Genomic DNA, 19,188 nt, shown 5'->3' on the forward strand with positions numbered 1-19,188 from the left:
ACTTGACCGAGCCCAGCTGGTGGGGGTTGGGCGGGGGCGGGGATTGGGGCAAGGAAAGGGGCAGGGGGCGAGGTGGCGATGCAGGCTGGAGGCCGGGTCGGAGCGGTGGGGCGTGGAGGTGGGGGCGAGGCGGGGCTGGAGGCAGGGGGCGGGGTCGGAGGTGGGGGCCGAGGAGAGGTCTGGGTGCAGGTGGAGAGGACGAGCCGTGGTCCCGCTTCCGAGGTCCCGCGGGCTCCTGGCCGGCCCCTCAGCCCTGCCTGGACGGGGACGAGCGCAGACGCTGGCTGTGGGTTCGGCCTGGTTGGCAGCCCGGAGGCCACCCTGAGCCGCCTCCTCCGCCAGGACCCCGCTGCCTCCTGAGCGCCCCCCGTGCTAACTGCCACTGACCGTCTTGCACAGGGCGTTCCCAGATGGCCAGAAGCCCAGGAGGACATCTGTGCCCTGGAAGGGCAGTGTCGGCAGCACCAAAGTGTCCGCCGGGGCCAAGCTACAGATGTAAATGTCGGCTGTCTTCATCCTGGTGTGTCTGCAGAGGACGGGGAGGAAGAGGCTTCGTTTGGCCACCTTGGCAGACCTGGCAGCGAAGGGCAAGGGGCCATCACAGGGGGCACCCTAAACTTTCCCTTGATGCTAAATTTTTGTGTTAACAGCAATTTGCTTGTCATTAAAACTTATATAAACCCGGACATTGGCCCCTCTGCCTGTGCCCAAGCACCGCAACCGAGCTGGCCCTGGATGCCCCTGCGAAGCCCCTCTCTCTGACAGGGTTGTCTGCCCGACAGTCAGCCTGGGTAGAACCGGGCCCACGCAGGAGCCAGGAGGATATCAGAATCTCAGGGCTGCCAAAGGAAGCAGTTCTATGCATCTGTCATCAAACTCCCTTGGATCCGCCCAAGGAACGAGAAAGGAGCTAGAGCGGGGGGAGGTGGGAGTGAGGAGAACCCATAGCCCACTGTGGGGAAGCACCCACCCACTGGATCCACAGGAACCTCTGGCTACAGGGGTGGGGAGTGCAGCGCTTGATTGGGGAGAAACTTTGTGCTGAAGCAAAGAAGACAGGCCCCCGGCACGTCATGAACTAGTCGACCCCTTCCCAAAGTGGGACAGTCTGCCAAGCACAGAGCCAGGTGGAGAGCACAGAGCAGGTTGGAGGACGAATCTACTTACACCCCACGTGCTAATCCCAGAGAATTTACCCCAATGGCCCCCCAAAGAGTCAGAAACACCTGTTGCAAGCAGAGCGCCCTGACCAGCGTGCAGGGGGTTATTCTGACCCTCCGTCACGGCCCCTGGAGACAGTTCAGGGCTGGTTACGTGCAGGGGAAATCACACAGTCCACACGCATAGATACGTGGAGACACATGTTACACCAGCACAAATGCACATGTCTTTCAGCCTTGGCACAAAAATGCTGCAGCCATAGTGGCTCTGGTCCTCAGAGCCTCCCGCTGCTGGCAGCACGGACAGAGCCCCGTCCTCCCCAAGAACGACCCCACATGGCCGGGGTCCCCAAAGCAGGAGAGGCCAGTCCAGAGTCAGCACCTCCTCCTCTTTCCAGGTGCCTCCGCTCACCCGGCCAGGTCTGCAGCTCAGCCAGCAGGTAGAGGCAGCTCTCCCACTGCAGATGTCTCAGCAGCTTGTCTGCAGGGAGAACGCTTGCCAAGTCACCGAGCTGCAGCCTCCATCTGCAAACTGGGAGGGTACTTCTCTGGGTGGTCACAGCGGGCAGGGTCCCCACGGCTCAGATGGTCCTTGCAGCTTCCCTCAAGCAGGTCTGCCAGCCCCAGCTCTCCTTCCAACTCTGCATACGAAGCCGCCTCTGACTGGGAAGCTCAGGCTTCCCCCACAGATAACTGGAGGCTTGTAAATGAAGTAGGGCGTCAGTCACTGGGGGTGCAGGGCAGAACCTGTCCCAACTGGCATCCTTCCAAGGCCACCAGGACCCAAGCAGGACACAGGGTCCTGACAGCTGCACAGCCGCTGACCTCTGATGGAGTCTGAAAGGAGGGCTTTGAGGGACAGCCCGAGGGGGGCCCAGGCAACCCAGACAGAGAACCACAGAGCCCTCCCCACCCCACAGCTGAGACCAGGCACATGGGGCTGCTTCACAAATGACAGCGTGGCCTGCAGCGGTCCTCCTGACCACCTCGCAAACCTGAACGGCCATGTCTGCGGCGCAACAGTTCATGTGTCCTGGAGGGAACAGGCTTGCTGAGAAGCCTCCTAGAGGAGTTCCACTCTCAGGGCGAGTCCCACTGCCCAGGGATGCCCACTGGACTCTCCAGGCAGCGCCTGGCCCATCCAGCTGCCCAGAGGAGACGCTGCAAGGGTCCATGCAGACAGCACACAGCACGAGGGGCACGTGGGAAGGCTGTACAGCCGCTGTCACGCTTCCGGCTGTGTGCCTACCCGGAGAGGGATGCAGCAGGGGAGAGGCCAGAACGGTCCATGAAGCTTGGCAGTGCCGGGGTGGCTCTGGCCGGGCATGCTCAGCAGTGAGTCCTTGCACCCCCTCCCCGCCCTCCACTAGGAGGGCGGCTTTAGTATGACCAGGGCCTCGAGGGCGGCCCTAATGCTCTGACCTGTCCCATGATGTCACCAGACCCTCCGAGGCCACAGGGTGGCCCGTGGAGGCTGGTGACGCGCAGCTGCACGTCAGCCTAGAGAGCGGTGACCTGGGTGAGCTCCGTGTTGGGTGTGGATGGGCTCTGCGGGCTGACGGGCACCATGGGCAGGTCCACGCCTAGTCATGCCGGCCGTGGCACCACCTCAGAGGTCTTGCGGGCATGAGCCACATCCTTGGCGATGCTGCGCACGCGGTCTGACACCTGCATCTCCCGGCGCAGGGTGGGCGCGCAGCAGAACTTGCGGAAGCAGGCCTTGAAGTTCTCGTCCAGGAAGGCGTAGAGGATGGGGTTGAGGCAGCTGTTGACATAGCCGAGGGCCGTGCAGAAACGTAGGATGGCCACCACGGTCTCACTGCCTGGCTGCACGCCCAGCCCTTGGACCAGCACAAAGACCTGGACGGGCGTCCAGCAGCCCACGAACACAGCCACCACCACCAGCACCAGCCGCGTGATGCGCCGCAGGTTCCGGTCCTTCTCACGGGAGCCTGAGAGCAGGCGGACGCCTCGCAGCCGCCGGATCATCAGGCTGTAGCAGACGGAGATGATGAGTACAGGCATGACGAAGGAGAAGAGGAAGATGCAGATGGCAAACACGGGGCCCCAGTAGTCCTGCGGGGTGGGGATCTCCACCAGACACTCAATCTCTGCAAGGAGAGAAGCAGGGTCAGGGCAGGTGGGCAGGTGGGCAGGGAGAGAGCCACCCAGAGCCAGGGCAGCGTGGCACTGGGGAGGAGGGTCCCCCGCACTGACCTTCATCCTCAACCTGTGCTGAGCCCATGATGGCAACGGGAACGCCGACAACGGAGGCCAGGGCCCAGATGGCCACATTGACAGCCTGCGCCTTGCTGGATGTCCGGACGTCAAGGGCACGGATGGGGTGGCAGATGGCTATGTAGCGGTCCACGCTCATGGCAGTCAGCGTGAAGGTGCTGGTGAACATGTTGTAATAGTCAATGGCGATGACCGTCTTGCACAGGGCATTCCCAAATGGCCAGAAGCCCAGGAGGACATCTGTGCCCTGGAAGGGCAGGGTCAGCAGCACCAGAGTGTCCGCCAGGGCCAAGTTAAAGATGTAAATGTTGGTAGCTGTCTTCATCTTGGTGTGTCTGCAGAGAGGACAGGGAGGAAGAGGCTTCATTTGGCCACCTTGGCAGACCTGGCAGCGAAGGGCAAGGGGCCCTTCCTCTTGGCCATCACAGGGGGCACCCACTCTGCCCCCTGCTAAAATGTAGGTTCATGGGCCCAGCCCAATGCCATGGAGCCTGAAGGCAAGTATTTTAACAAATTCTTCAGGTACTTACAGCACACAAAAAATGGTTCGCAGCCTAAAGACTTGCCTGCCTTGGAAAAGATGGGTGTGGGGTGGGGGGAGCAGAGTGTCTGCCTGACCCTGCATGAGAGCAGAAACAGGACTCATAAGACAAAGAACCTGTCCTCCTCCCTTTCAAGTCTCCCCCAAGACCCTTCTTGGACCAAAATGTTGGCCCTTCCACCACCAGAGGTTTCCAGGGCTCCAGAATCTGGAAGAGCACACCAAACCAGGCCTCACTGTTGCCTAGCAACCGAAACAGGAAATGGTGGCAGGGATGGGACAGATGTTAACGGGGTCTGATTGTATGCAAGAACCTGGCATGGGTCTGGAGAAATTGTGGGTGCTTAATAACTACCTGCTAAATGAATTAATAGTTGTTATAATGGTGATGGTGGTGGTGGTGGTGATGGTGGTAATTATGGTGGCGGTGGTGGTGGTGGAGATGGTGCTAGCAACAGTGGTGGTGATGGTGGTGACAGCGATGGTGCTGGTGATGGTGATGGTGGTGGTGGTGATGGTGGTGGTGGTGGTGGTGATGATGGTGGTGGTGGTGATGATGGTGGTGGTGGTGGTGGTGATGGTGGTGGTGGTGATGGTGGTCGTGGTGGTGATGGTGGTGATGGTGGTGATGGTGCTGTTGATGGTGGTGGTGGTGGTGGTGGTGGTGGTGGTGATGGTGGTGGTGGTGGTGGTGGTGGTGGTGGTAATTGTGGTGGTGGTGGTGGTGGTGGAGATGGTGCTAGCAACAGTGGTGGTGACGGTGGTGACAGCGATGGTGCTGGTGATGGTGATGGTGGTGGTGGTGATGGTGCTGTTGATGGTGATGGTGGTGGTGGTGCTGATGGTGATGGTCGTGATGGTGGTGGTGGTGGTGATGGTGCTGTTGATGGTGATGATGGTGGTGATGGTGGTGGTGGTGCTGATGGTGGTGATGGTGGTGATGGTGATGATGGTGGTGATGGTGGTGGTGATGGTGCTGTTGATGGTGATGATGGTGGTGATGGTGGTGGTGGTGCTGATGGTGATGGTGGTGATGGTGATGATGGTGGTGGTGGTGGTGATGGTGGTGATGGTGATGGTGGTGATGGTGGTGGTGGTGGTGGTGGTGGTGATGATGGTGGTGATGGTGGTGGTGGTGACGGTGGCAACACCAGAGACAACAATGTTCCATGTCAATTAAGCTGCCATGAAGGAATCTGGGGTTTCTTTCTGCCTCTTAAGAGAGATTAAGAATAAGCTCAAAGAGGCCTTAATCGTGACAAAATAACAAGGACAGTGATGACGGCAGATGCCTGTGCCAAGTTCCTCACTTGGATTTTAACTCATTTAAGATTCAGAAGCACTATTTTGATGCCCAGTCTGCACAGGAGGACATTCAGGCTCAGAGGATCTAAATGGTCTTCTCAAGGCCACAGAGCTGGTAAAGGAAAAGTGGGTCAAGAGAACTAGAAGAGCAGCCACAGACAGGAGGAAAGATTTGCCAAAGACCCATCTGACAAAGGACTGCTGTCCAGAATGCACGAAGAACTCCTAATGCTCAACAATAAGAACACAGACAGCCTGGTTAAAAATGGACCAAAGACCTTAACAGACCCTCAGCAAAGACGACATACAGACAGCAAAGAAGCACATGAAAAGATGCTCCACCTATGTCATCAGAGAAATGCAAATTAAAACAACAGTGAGGACTTCCCTGGTGGCGCAGTGGATGAGAATCCGCCTGTCAATGCAGGGGACACGGGTTCGAGCCGTGGTCCGGGAAGATCCCACGTGCCGCGGAGCAGCTAAGCCCGTGCGCTACAACTAATGACCCTGCGCCGTAGAGCCCGTGCTCTGCAACAAGAGAAGCCACCGCAATGAGAAGCCCGTGCACCGCAACGAAGAGTAGCCCCCGCTCGCCGCAACCAGAGAAAAGCCCGCGCAGAGCAACGAACACCCAACGCAGCCAAAAAAAAAAAATTTTTTTTAATAAAATAAAATAAAACAACGAGATACCACTACATACCTATTAGAATGACCAACATTTGCAACCCTGACGCCACTAAATGCTGGTGAGGGCGTCAGAAGGCACAGCTATTTGAAAGACAGCTTGGCATTTTCTTACAAAACAGGCTCTTACCATAAGACCCAGCAATCACCCACCCTTAGATATTTACCCAAAGGAGCTGAAAATATATCCACATAAAAACCTGCACACGGATGTTTATAGCAGCTTTATTCATAGTTGCTGAAACCTGGAAGCAACCAGGATGTCCTCCAGTAGGTGGATGAATAAACTGTGGCTCACCCAGAAAATGGAATATTATTCAGCAGTTAAAAGGAGTGAGCTATCAAGCCATGAAAAGACATGGAGGACCCTCACATGCGTACTGCTAAGTGACAGAAGCCAATCTGAAAAGGCTACAGACTGTACGATTCCACATTCTGGAAAAGCAAAACTACGAGCACAGTAAAAAGATCAGTGTTTGCCAGGGGTTGGGAGGTGGGAAAGGATGGACAGGCAGAGCACGGAGGATTTTGAGGGCAGTGAAACTATTCGGTGTGCTGCTGTAATGGTGGATACACGCCATTATATATTTGTCCAAACCATAGAAAGTACAACACCAAGAGGGAACCCTAAGGTAAACTGTGGGTTTGGGGTGATTACGATGTATCAAGGTAGGTTCATCGGTTGTGAAAATGTACTGTTCTGGTGGGGATGTGGATAATGGGGGAGATTATGCCTGGGGAGGGGAGGGCAGGGCAGGGACTATATGAGAAACCGCTGTACCTTCTCCTCAATTTTGCCGTGAACCTAAAACTACTTTTAAAACGTTGCCTGTAAAAAAAGAGCCGGGACTGGAACTGGGTGCTTCTGACCACCGAGGCAGTCCACCCCGTGCCACGGCTCAGAACACATCGTTCTGCCTCTGAGCCCGGCGTGCTCACAGCAGGTCCCAGGCACCACTCTCCGTGGGGACTGCTCGTGGGCAAGACGACCTCCCCTCTCCGCTCTGATCAAGACGTGCCTCTGAGGGTTTTGATGCCCCCGCGCAGAGGAGAGACCCCACGAGAAACACTCACAACCGGAAGGAGGAACAAGCCCACCCCCACCCACATTTCTCACCCATAGCACACCCTCCAGCCACGAAGGGGCACGTGAGTCTAGTACCCCGGGGTCAGCACTGGGGGAAGGGCAGCTGCTCCTCGCAGCCCCTTGTCTGAGCACACACACGACACACACCAGCACGTACAAATGTACGAGGGCATGCTTACACACATGCACTCACGGACACAGCCACAAGGGCGTGTGTACACACACAGGAAGCACTCGTGTGTGCCCACACGCACACATGTGCGTTCACACTCGCGCATTCATGCCCACACTCAGACACATGTACAAACATGTACGTGCTCGCACGTATTGTGTCCATGCGCACAGATGTGTGTACAAGGTGCAGTATGCGCACGCCCACACGGGTGCACACGCATTTACACGCTCACGTGCGTGCGTGCACATACATGTGTGCACGCCTGCGTGTGTCCCCACACCGTCCCGATGCCATCCCCACGCTGTCCCCCACACTGTCCCCACGCTCTCTCCCACGCTCTTCCCACTTTGTTTCCCCATGCTGTCCCCTCATACTGTCTCAGCCATCCTTCCACAACGTCCCCACGCCATCCCCCATTACGTCCCCCCAGCAGCGCGGCTGCCATCCTTGACCCCACAAGCGTTCCCATTCTGAGCGCCAGCAAATGCTGGAATCGGCCCAAACACCAGCGGTGAACACGGAGCCCCGGAGCTGAGGAAGGGGCTTCGTGAAGCTGCCCCAGCACCGGACCCGGACGACGCCGACAAGAGCTGCCTTCCGGGATCACTGTGGGGCCCGTGAGGTCCTCACGCGGCAGCTTGGCTGGGAGCCTGGCGCACGGCTCAGATGGAGCGTCACCTCTCAGGAGTCAGGGTGGCGCTCCATCTGGGACAGAGCTGCGCCTGCTCCCACACCCGGACTGGACCCTGCCTCTCCCTCTCCCCCAGCCAAGTGCCTCGGCCCTCAGGAGCTGAGCCACCGGGGCCTCAGGACTGACCCTGCCCAGTGACAGGGGGCCAGGAATTGAACAGGGGGTGGGAGATCCCCGCGTGCCAAGGCTGCCAGAGCAGCCCCTGCTCCATGCCCTCCGCAGCTGCTCGGGACCCACCGGTGGGAGACGGGGGGCGGGGGGGGGTGCCCAGCCTACCTGAGGATGACATACATGACGAGACAGTTCCCCAGCAGCCCCCCGATGCACACAGCCAGGTAGAGCCCCACGATGGTGACCTTGAGCCCGAGGGGCAGGAAGGCGCCGTGGCTGGCATTGAGCATCAGGTGCGGGGGCAGCAGGCTGTGGTTGGGGCTCAGGAGAGACAGGTTGCCCCGCAGGTGGCCGCCGTAGAGGACTTCCCAGAACGGGGCAGGGAAGAGGGACTCCATGCCCCGCCCTGCACGCAAAGCCCCACGGTACCTGGGGAGGCACAGGGACATGTGAGCGCAGCACCCAGCACCCACCCAGCCCCAGGCCACAGACACGGAGGCACGTGCGTGTGCACACACATACACACACACGCCGGGCACGCGGAGACACGCAAACGTGGATGCCGGGGACGGGGCACACGTGCAGACACAGGGACACAGTCTCAGCCGGCCTGCGGGCTCCCACACGGGATGCGCTTACACAGCGGGATGTGTCCACCCATGGGGGCTCACAGACACACAGCACGCACACACACGCACACAGATGCCCAAAGCTGCCCTCGTGCACACGCAGACACAAAAGGGACCAAGACACACCCAGAATCACCTGGAACACTGGACACAGGGCGACCGAGCACAGGGCCTCCTCCTGCCCCTCCCCACCCCTGCCTGAGAGCCGCGGCCACCACAGGTCACCTCCACGCCAGCCCCCAGCGGCTCAGCCTTACCTCGGTGACCTCCGTGGGAGCTGGGACCCCGGAGGCCCTAACCCTCGGCCTGCGGCAGAGCAGGGCTGGGAGCGCCGGCCCGACTCAGCTCTGGGTCTGGACGGCGCCGCGGCTGCCGCACAGTGGCAGCTGCTCCTTTTCCTTCTCAGACGCCAGACCAGACGCAGCAGCCTGGTTGCACGGAGCTGGGGGAGGGGAGCAGGCTGCGGCTCCAGGGGGGCGGGGCCGTGCAGGATGGAGGAGGGGGCCCCAGGCTGGACGGGGACAGACGCAAGGACCAGGGTGCACCCTTAGAGATGAACAACAGAGAGGCTTGGACCCACAGAGCCCAGACGGAGACAGGCTCGAACACATGGACACAGGGATAGAGGTGCACATGAGAACTCAGACACGTGGACGGACACACACACACACACACACACACACACACACACAAGGACGCACAGGGACTCAGGAACAGACACGTGGAGACACAGGGACAAACACACAAGAACAGACACAAAGGACATGCAGAAACACACAAAGACATGGAACGGAGACTCGGAGAGACACACACAAGACAGAGACAGACGTGAAGCCACATCTCACTCAGAAGCCGGGCCTTGGACGGACTCAGACCTGCCCCAGCCGGAGTTCCATGCCCAGAACAGCACCCCTCAGCTGGGATCCCAGGGCAGCTGAGCCACAGGGGGCCGCCGGTTGGGTGGCTGGGGCCCTGCCCAGCCAGCCCTGATCAGATCAGAGCCTCATAAACAAGCAGGATGTCTGGACTGTCCAGTGTGCCCCACGTGCCTCCTGGGTGCCAAGCCCATCGCAAGCACAAGCTTGTCCACCCCCACCACCCCTAACCGTGGGCCTCCGCGTCACCTCTGTGCCAACAAGGGCACTAAGCCTCAGCACCCCAGCCGTGTGAAGCCACCCGTCAAAGGGGCAGAGACAGCGTTCAAAGCCAGGTCTGTCTGCCACCCGAAGACCCGCCAAGGGCACCTCTGCCTCGGCTGATGGGTCCCTGAACAACATCTGAACATCACTGCCTCACAGCCTGGGCCCCCAGCACCCACACAGCAGGACATGGAGCTGCCTCCTTCCCATCCCTGGGGTCACATGCCTTGTGGGTGACCCCTGAGCTGAACTGCCAGCCCCACCCAGTCAAGGGGTCGTTCTTCCTGCCCGGGCTCCTGCTCGAAGCATCTGTCTCCAAGGATGGGGACCTGGTTGCTAGGCGACTGGCAGCAGCGTCGCTAGGATACCTGGCGAATCAGGAGAGGACAGAGCAGGCAGATACCCTAGGGCTCAGCATCCCAGCCTGTCCCACAGGACTTATCTCTGCATCTTCACTGCAGTCGACCCAGGGACATGTGTGGAGACATGGGGCACATCCGCAGAGGCACTCAGGACACAGAGGCCCACAAAAACACACACAAAGATGCCCAAATAGGCACACAGGTAAACACACAGACATGGGTACATGCTCAGAGGACGCACAGACACTCGAAGGGACCCACAGACGCATGGGCCACACCCACGCAAACCCACACTAGGGTGCACGCGAGGCACAAGGTAGACACGGGAGAAGAGGCAGATCAAAGCCTCAGACGCCCAGGGCACACACGTGCACCACATTCTCCAGGCAAAGCTCGAAGCCCCAACCCATTGACCTTGGGAGCCCCAGCAGGGCGGGAACCCCAGGGGCTCGCCCTCCTGCAGCCTCCCCGACCTGGGCTCCCCGAGGTCTGAGCAGCCAACCTCAGCCCCTCCAGCCCCCACTGCCTGGGCCCACCTGCCCGCTAGTTTACGAAGCTGCGTTTCCTAACGGCCTTCAGCCTGGGGAAAGGGCGGGGCTAGGAGGCTGCCTTGAGGCTGGGTGTGAGTTCCAGTCTGGACAGACCTCCCATGAGGGCACATCGTGGGGGGCCAGGCCAGGGTACTGACGACACTCCCCGGGGATGGTAGCCCCCACCCCTGGACCCTGCAGGGTTCCCACAAAGGGGGCCTGGCCCAGGAAATGGCCCAGCCTCTCTTGAGCCCTGTACGGCCAGGATAAGACACAGAACATGTGTGTTACACATGGGGCAGCAGGTAACACGTGTGAGCATCTGTATCGAAGCAAGACAACCTCGAGCACACACGTCACATGCAGGCAAAACAAAACACGCAAGGGCACCAGCGGCAGCCCAAGACGCGCAGCTTACGTGACGGACGGCACAGAGCACGGCTCCGCCCGCAACGTACCAAGTGACAGCTGACCAGGGCTACACCTGGAGGTCACAGGCCTTCCGGGCAGGACCCAGGTCCCAGAGTGCCGGTGACACCCACAAACTGGGGTGAACGCACCTCACTCTTGCACCCAGTGACTCAGAGCCCGTCAACGCCAGATGGCACACTGTCGGCTGCCCCTCGGTCCGCATGTGCTTTGCCACCCCCCACACCCCCCGGAGTAGGGCACGGGAATCAAAGCACAGTCGCCAGCAGCCTTACCCAGAACAGCCATCCCCAGGGAATTCAGCCACCAGGCCAGTTGTGCTGTTGAAAAGTCAAAGGAATGGGGCTTCCCTGGTGGCGCAGTGGTTAAGAATCCACCTGCCAGTGCAGGGGACACGGGTTCAAGCCCTGGTCCGGGAAGATCCCGCATGCCGCAGAGCAACTAAGCCCGTGAGCCGCAACTACTGAGCCTGTGCTCTAGAGCCCGCGAGCCACAACTACTGAGCCTGTGCTCTAGAGCCTGCGAGCCACAACTGCTGAGCCCGTGTGCCTAGAGCCTGTGCTCCGCAACAAGAGAAGCCACCGCAATGAGAAGTCCGCGCACCGCAACGAAGAGTAGCCCCCGCTCGCCGCAACTAGAGAAAAGCCTGCGTGCAAAAAAAAGTAAAAGGATTTTCATAATTCTGGGCTTCTTCATAAAATATTACTTTTTCCTTGTGCTTTTAACTTCCTAATATTTACACACTGTGACAGAATTGTAGATTTGCAGTATAATGTTAAATTTTGCAGTCATTTAATAATCCTTATTGATATTATTTTGAAGTTTTCAGGTCTTGGCGTCGATCGGCGCGCTCTTAGATCTCAGCATTCCCATCAGCCCTTGAAAAACACATGAATCCTGGACACAGAAACAGGCGGGAGACGTGGCCCAGGGCCTCACAGTGGCTGGGCCCCAGGCACAGGGAGCACCTCTCCTCCCAGGGGAGCTGCTGGGGGGTAGAGAAGGAGGAAGGAGCTCCGCTCAGGAATGTGAACTATGCCAACACCAGGCCCTCTGGGAGTTAAGGAGGAGCGGGGCGTCAAAGGTTTTCAATCCTACAAAAACAGAGGGAAAGTTACAAGTCCCTTCCTGCAGGAGAGTACGCCCATTCTCCCCCTCCCCCCATAACTCCCACTCTTGCAAGTCACTTCCCCCCTGCATCTCCCTGGCCAGGACCCTGGGAAGCTAAGAGGAGGGCCCAGACTCCTGTCTCAGAGAACTCACTCCTGTGGGAGCGCAGAGTGAGGGCCAGAGGTGGTGCTGGCCTGGGCTGCGTGTATCCAGGAGGACTGCTTGAAGGAGGTAGGTCAGCCTGCCTAAGCCCTCACTGCTTCTTCTGGAGCCCATAGACCTTCGCCTTCAAAAGCCCCTCGGTGAAGCTGACTCCCTAGGCCCAGGCCTCACCCTAAAGGCACAAGCCCTGCGGCAGCCGGGGCCGGGAAGGGGAAGCGTCCAGGGAACAGCTCCTGCAAAGGCTTGGGGGCTGGAAGGATGGACAGTTCCATGCAGCTTTGGGAAGCGGGGGTATGGCATGCCAGCTCCCGAGATATGGGGCCACAAAAGCGAGGGGATGTATGTATGCGTGTGGCTGATTCACTTTGTTGTACAACAGAAACTAACACAGCATCGTGAAGCAATTATACTCCATAAAGATGTATTAAAAAAAAAAAAAAACCTTACCCTCTCACTGGGAGGCCAGAGCAAACTTCCAAAAACAATGGCAACAGTCAACAGCCTCCTTCAGAAAGGCCAGAACGTCAGCTGAGACACCACCCCCAAAGCCAGGACAGTCTCTCCCCTCAGGGACTCAGGTCGTCAACTCCCAAAATGGCACCATCCATGGGCCTCAATGCCCACCTTGGCACATCCGTGAATGAAGGGAAGAGGCATGTTTACGCTGTGGGAACCACCAATACATTAACAAATTATGGACTTAATGCACTAATTTTGGCCTAACATCAACTGTGGGATGAGTACATGGATTATTGAATCCAGAATAATCTGATGAGCGCATGAACAAATGAAAGAATTAATCAATTAAGTGAATCAGTTATAAAACATTATGAAATTAACAAATGCACAAAGAAATTACAGAAATCTGGGACCCAGGACCCAGAAATCAAAACCGGAGTCTGGGGACTTCCCTGGTGGTCCGGTGGTAAAGAATCCGCCTTCCAACGCAGGGGACGCGGTTTGCTCCCTGGTCGGGGAACTTAGATCCCACGTGCCGCGGGGCAACTAAGCCCGTGCACCACAACTACTGAGCCTGCGCTCTAGAGCCCTCGAGCCGCAACTACTGAGCCCCCGTGCCACAACTACTGAAGCCTGCGCACCTAGAGACCCTGCTCCGCAACAAGAGAAGCCACCGCGATGAGAAGCCCGCGCACCGCAACGAAGAGGGGCCCCCAGCTCTCCACACCTAGAGAAAGCCCGTGCGCAGCAACAAAGACCCAACGCGGCCAAAAATAAATAAATGAATAAATTTATTTGAAAAAAAGAAAGAAAATAAATAAATATTTAAAACAAGAAAACAAAACCAATGGTCTAAAAAAAAACACCACCCCTGTTCTTACACCACCCCTGGAACCCCCAGACTTGCCCTGGGAGAGGTGAAGAGTCCTGAGTTCTGCTGTGGGAGGCCTCGTGGGCCATGAAGAGGGGGAAGGGGCTCAACCACGAAGGTCTCCTCAGATCTGCGCCCCCTGACCCCAAAACTAGCCAGCAAAGACCTCTCCAGCCAGGAAGCTGGGCCCACAGCCCGCAGAAGAGTGCGTTTGGGGCTCTTCAGAAAAGAAAGAGAGCGCACCCGGGCTGTCAAAGCTGAGGGTCATCTCCCTCGTGGTCCTTGACAGCCGGGAGGTCCCGGGGCGGGGCATCTGGCCGGGGACCTCGGAGCACTGCACTTGGACCGAAGTTCTGACCACGCACCTCCCCGAGGGCTCGCCCCGCCCCCGTTGGCTTGGGGGAGGGGCGGGCCTCCTGGTTGCCGAGCAACCGCGTCAACAAGTCCCAGAGAGTCTGGGCTGAGTTGGAGGCCCAGACCCGAGAAGGCAGAAAGTATGGGGTGTGGAAATGGGAGGCAAGGGCCGGCCGCTCGACCGCCGCCGCTAGGGACGGGGCGGGGGAGGGTGCGGACGCCAGCCTCTGTCCCAGTGTGGGCCAGGACCCGGCCCAGGATCTGGGGTCCGGGGTCTGAGGTGCCGTGGGCCGGGCCGGGCAAGGAAAGGAGCCCTGCAGGGCTGCACCGGGACTTCCGGGGTGTTTCCCTCTCCCACCTCGGGGGCCCTTCCCCCTCTACCACCTTTTCCCTGGGCTCCTCTCTCCCTTACTCCATCTAGACCCAGCGTGGGACAGGCTGGGGGGATGGCGTCTCCCCTGCAGCAAGCCAGCTGTCCATTCGACTCTGAGACTCCGCCGCACACAAGTGAGACCTCCCACAGACACACAAACGGACCCACACAACATCAAACACACACACACATCTCCCAGAAAAGCATGAGTCCTCTGCCCAAGATATAATGAAGGCCCACCCCCTCCATCTCCAGCCCCTAACACTAAGACAGAGAGGTCTGAGGCCTACGCAGACATGGGGGACGGACAGAGCGAGGGTCCTGGCACGGGAGGAAGTGTCCTCCTAGCCTCACCCCGAGCAGTCTCAATCTGTCTCCAACCCTGGGTAGTGCCTGAGGTCAACTCAGGGGTCTCAGCATTCTCCCAGTGCGGGAGAAACAGCCCGTGGGCAGGAAGGGGGTGGATCCGAAAGTTCTAGCGGAATGCAGGAGTGAGTAAGGAGGCTTAGCTGACCGGGACGTGTGCGAGGATGTGGCAAAACTGCAGAGACCTGAGGTGCGGGCCCTAAGGCGGGCTGCACGGGGTCCAGAGGGGCCGGGGCCGGGAACCCACGGCGGGGCCGGGTCAGACCGAAGGAGCGGGCGCCAACGGGACATCGTCTTCCCTCGGCAGGGCCCGAGGATGCAGCCAGAGCCGGCGAAGGGACCGCGCGCAGGGTCCCGCGGGAGCAAGCGGGTAAGGGCGTGCAGGGCGCGGGGGCCCGCGTGGGGTGTGCCAAGGCGGAGACCCCGACGCCGAGCTGGGCCCTCAAGCCGGAGGGCCTGGAGGCCATCCACCTGCTCTTCAGCGACCTGCTGGAGGACGTGGGCGCGGCCGCTTCCGTCTTCCCGAGTGAGTCAGCAGAGCTGGGGCACCGCATGCCTGACCCGCGCGCGTGGACGCTGCAGCTCGAGACGCCCGCGCAGCGCCAGGACCGGGTCCTCGGCGTCCTCAAGGCCGCCGAGGCCCGCGGCCGAGTCCGCGCTCTCCGACTGCGCTACGCCCGCCTGCGGGTGAGGCAGGGGCGGGGGGACCACCCGGCCGGGGGCTCTGAGGGCGAGGCGGGGCCGCCCGTCGCCAAGGCTCCGCAACATCCCCGCGCCCTGACCCCGGCACCCGCAGGCGGAGGAGCTCTCGCTCCTAATCCAGCGCCAGAAGTCCGCGCGCGCCGCCCTCCGGCTGGAGCTGTTCCTGCCGCCGCAGCTGAAGCCCACGCGGATCCCAGACCCCCTAGACCGTCGAGAGGTGACTGCGAGCCCGGGAAGGGCCGGGGAGGGGCGGGGGCCCGCCCTCCGCCCCGCACACCCGGCCCCAGCACCTCCTCCCCCGCAGCGGAGGCGCGTGGAAACCATTCTGGAGGAGAAAGTCGACGGCAGCATCTTCCCGCGTTGATGGCGACCCCACAGTGCACGACTGTGCCCCACCCTCCTACATAAAGTTCTCACTTTCAAAGCGCCCCCTGGTGTCTAGGCTTCCTTTCTCTAGGTCCCCTGGGAGGGAAGGGGGGAAGGATGGATGCTGAGTCTCCCACATCCGATGTCGCAGGCATTGGGGTACTCAGAGTGCAGCTCCTCCAACAAAGTGGAAAGCTACAAGCTGGCTGACATCAGACTCACAGGGGGCAGGGACACCCCTAATCCCCCAAATCCCACGCTGCCCCCATCAGGCAATCTGGTGCCCTGTGAGTCCGTGGGAGCCCCCAGCCTGGGTGTGATGGGAGGAAGAGCCTGGCTCAGCAACAGTCACACCCCCAGAGGTAAGGGCGGCCTCAGGGAGAAAGTGGTACCCAAGCAGGACCCCAGACTGCAGGTCATTCCATCAGAGGGTCAGCGAGGAAGGTGACATTCTGGACAGGAGAGTGACTGCAGAAGCCAAAGCTGGCCTTTGGACAGTCAGCCATGCCTGGGAGGTCCTCAGAGGACCAGGAGACTGGGGAGGGGGAGACCCTTCAGGCAGAAATCACCCTCGGGTCTTCCTTTCCATCTTGATCATCTTCCCCTGCCCCTTTGATCCCCCTTTCTGGACCACCACCACCACCACCACACGCGCGCACACACACACGCAGAGGACAGGAAGGACACCGCCGCCCCTTTCCATTCTGACAAACCCACATCCTGCAAACCCTCTGGATTCTGAAGAACCTCCCGTGTTCTGGACAGATCTCCCCTTCGAGAACTTACTCTCCTGCCCAACACAGGCTCTTCGCAGAGACTGAGATTTCTCTTAGCCGGCTCTCCCTTTTCCTCCCTCCCAGCAGTCCAGCAGGCTACAGAGTTGGGGGGGCTGCCTCAGACAAGGCCCTCCCCTGCCAGGAGACTCTGGCAGAGTTGCCAGCCTGCAGCAGAGAACTGGTCCGGGAGGGGTGGGCCCTCTACTGGCAGAGGTCAGAGCTGGGGTCCAGCAAGGAATCCTGCTCCGTGGCGGCCAGTGCCCTCCCTGACGCAGCTCAGAATGGGGACCTGAGCCCTCTGTAAGCTCAGCAAGCCCTGCCCCCTCACAGGACCCTTCGCCTGTTCCGGGTTGTTGCACCCTTGGCGTTGATCCGAGCCCAGAACTTTGTGGAGCTGGAGACTGGAAGCTCCATGAGGGAGGGGGGAGCTCTCCATGGGGGGGGATGCGGGGGGCAGTTCAGGCAGGCAGGGGAAACAAGGAACAGGGGAAGAGAAGGTGTCTCGGGCGAGGGGAAGGGGGGCATCAGGCAGGCACTTGAGGACAGAGGATGAGAGAGGCACCCACCGCCCCGAGGAGGCCAGCAAGAGGGCGGCCTCACAGACAGCTCTGCGCCAGGCGTGGGGCTGGCACACGGGCACCCTTTGATCCCCACACCAGGGAGGGGTCCTCGGTCTGCAGAGAAGGCCCGGGAAAGTGGCCGAGGACAATTCTGCAGGGCCTGAAGGAGGCTTCTGCTGTGGGAAAGCAAAGTATGTAGGCCGCAGCCCAATGTACTGGGGGCTGGGAGCTCATGCTCTAGACAGAGCGTCCTGGGTTCAAATCCCACCCCCAGCATTACCTGCTGCACAGCCTTGAATGAGCCCCTGCCCGGCCCACCTGGTTCCTCCTGTGGAATACGGGATAGGCTCCCCAGAGGAAGGGCAGAAGACCCAGGAGGGCTGAGGCAAGGGGCACGGAGAGGCCTAAGTGGCCGGGGGACATGCGGGGGTGGTGAGAGGAAGGACAGTGTATGGGGGGCTGGGAGGCGGAGGGGAGGGCCAGAGAAGCGTACAGAGCGGGGCCTGAGTGGAAGAGAAGTGCGCTGCCCCACACCCGCGTCCAGCTGCCCCACACGTCTCGGGAGGCGGGTGAAGATGCCACGTCAAGTACCATGGCGGAGGCAGGGCTGTGTGACCTTGACTAAGCTCTGGCCCGTCTTTGAAGGACCTACCTCCCGGGACCGTTATCTAGGCTAAATACGAAGCAGCCACCTCCCATCTGGGCAGGCTTCCAGCCTCTGCCCTGTCCCAGCCAGCCTGTCAACATGGCAGCCAAGCCCCCTGGGCACAGGGCATCAAGACGCCCCCCGGACTGCAGGGCCCCTCTCTCCTCCCTGACCTTGGCCCGCACCCTCTTCAGCTCAGCTCCTGCCCTGCTGCCCTGCCAGCGGCTCCAGCTCCGTCCCGTGCTGAGCAAGCAGTAGCACTGAAACACCCCCCTCGTCGCTCTGCGGTTCTCCTTAGCTCTCCTCACCTCTCACCCAGTCTGCAAGTCCACTTCTCGTCTGCTGCGGGGCTTGTCTGTGCTGCTCGCTGCCAGGTCCCACGGACTGGCACACAGGGGACACGCAGACATTTGCTGGATGAATGAGGAGCGCACGTAAAATCTCCACTGCCCTTTATGCCCCCAAGAGCGCTGAGGACAGTGAGCACCTGCAACCTGAGCAACTGGAAGGCACTTTGTGAGCGGGCCCTGGGCGCCGGGGACAGGAGCTGCCTACGGTCGGGGGCCAGGGCCACTCAGACACTGGCCCAAAGCATGCTGGGATAAGGGATTTAACTCACAGGCCAGGGGGACTCAGACACTGCAGACCACTTCCGGAGCAGGGTCAGGGCCCCCCCAGACACTGGCCCAAAGCATGCTGGGATAAGGGATTTAACTCACAGCTATACCAGCTCATAAGATATGAGAGTTGTCCAAAGAGAAGGGACGGGCATTCGTGGCAAAGGGGAGGTGTGGCAACTGGAGGGGTTGAAAGGGACTCAGCCAGGCCCCGCAGACAGGGACATTTGGCGACCCCGGATATAAGAACCAGTACCCCCGGCATCACTGGCACCGAAGCCCAGGAACCCCCTTCCTTGGGAAGTCCCCTACAGCACGGTGACAGTGCGCCCTTAACCCTATTTCACAGGTGAGGACACCCAGTGCCGGAGAGGCTAGGGCCAGGCCGGAACTGGCCACGGGGGACAGTCCTTTCCAGGGGGCCTCTCCCTCGAGCGGGGCAAGTAACCTATGGGGACGCCCCCCCCACAACCTCCACCCCACCCCACCCCGTAACGGCAACGCTGGACCGGCCCTGCCGAGCAGAGCTGGGGCACGGCCACACCCCCAGCTGCCGCAGTACCATCTCAGCCGCCCCGGGGGGCCAGAGGCCCCATCATCTGCACGGGCCATCCTAAGCGACGGTGGGGACGGAGGCGCCGCGCTCCTGCGCGCGGGGCGGTGGGGAGTGGGCGCGTGGGGCGAGGAGCCGGCCGAACGCGGGGCGGGGCGCGCCGGGCGGGGCGGGCCGGGCCGGCGTCTGCCC

At 60.3% G+C, this 19,188-nt stretch overlaps 2 protein-coding genes across 5 annotated transcripts; one reads left to right on the forward strand and one right to left on the reverse strand.

Annotated features, from left to right (window-relative positions):
- Positions 1-1,348: 1,348 nt before the first annotated feature.
- Positions 1,349-19,170, reverse strand: OPRL1 (opioid related nociceptin receptor 1). 4 transcript variants are annotated; one of them, XM_032604328.1, is made up of 5 exons: positions 19,006-19,170; positions 18,135-18,239; positions 8,158-8,421; positions 3,378-3,733; positions 1,349-3,271 (listed from the first exon to the last, which is right to left on the reverse strand). In XM_032604328.1, exons 1-5 carry the CDS (start codon positions 19,053-19,055, stop codon positions 2,748-2,750), a joined length of 1,299 nt encoding a protein of 432 aa, XP_032460219.1. In that variant the 5' UTR covers positions 19,056-19,170; the 3' UTR covers positions 1,349-2,747. The 4 variants fall into 4 exon arrangements, with proteins under 4 accessions (XP_032460219.1, XP_032460221.1, XP_032460222.1 ...); XM_032604330.1 differs by lacking the exon at positions 8,158-8,421; XM_032604331.1 differs by lacking the exons at positions 8,158-8,421; positions 18,135-18,239 and having other exon boundaries at positions 19,006-19,148.
- LKAAEAR1 (LKAAEAR motif containing 1) lies at positions 14,484-16,645 on the forward strand. The gene is made up of 4 exons (XM_032606928.1): positions 14,484-14,544; positions 14,964-15,463; positions 15,573-15,695; positions 15,783-16,645. Exons 1-4 carry the CDS (start codon positions 14,484-14,486, stop codon positions 15,840-15,842), a joined length of 744 nt encoding a protein of 247 aa, XP_032462819.1. The 3' UTR covers positions 15,843-16,645.
- Positions 19,171-19,188: the final 18 nt, after the last annotated feature.

This window comes from Phocoena sinus, chromosome 15 (genome assembly GCF_008692025.1).
Source record: "Phocoena sinus isolate mPhoSin1 chromosome 15, mPhoSin1.pri, whole genome shotgun sequence".
Classification (NCBI taxonomy): Eukaryota; Metazoa; Chordata; class Mammalia; order Artiodactyla; family Phocoenidae; genus Phocoena; species Phocoena sinus.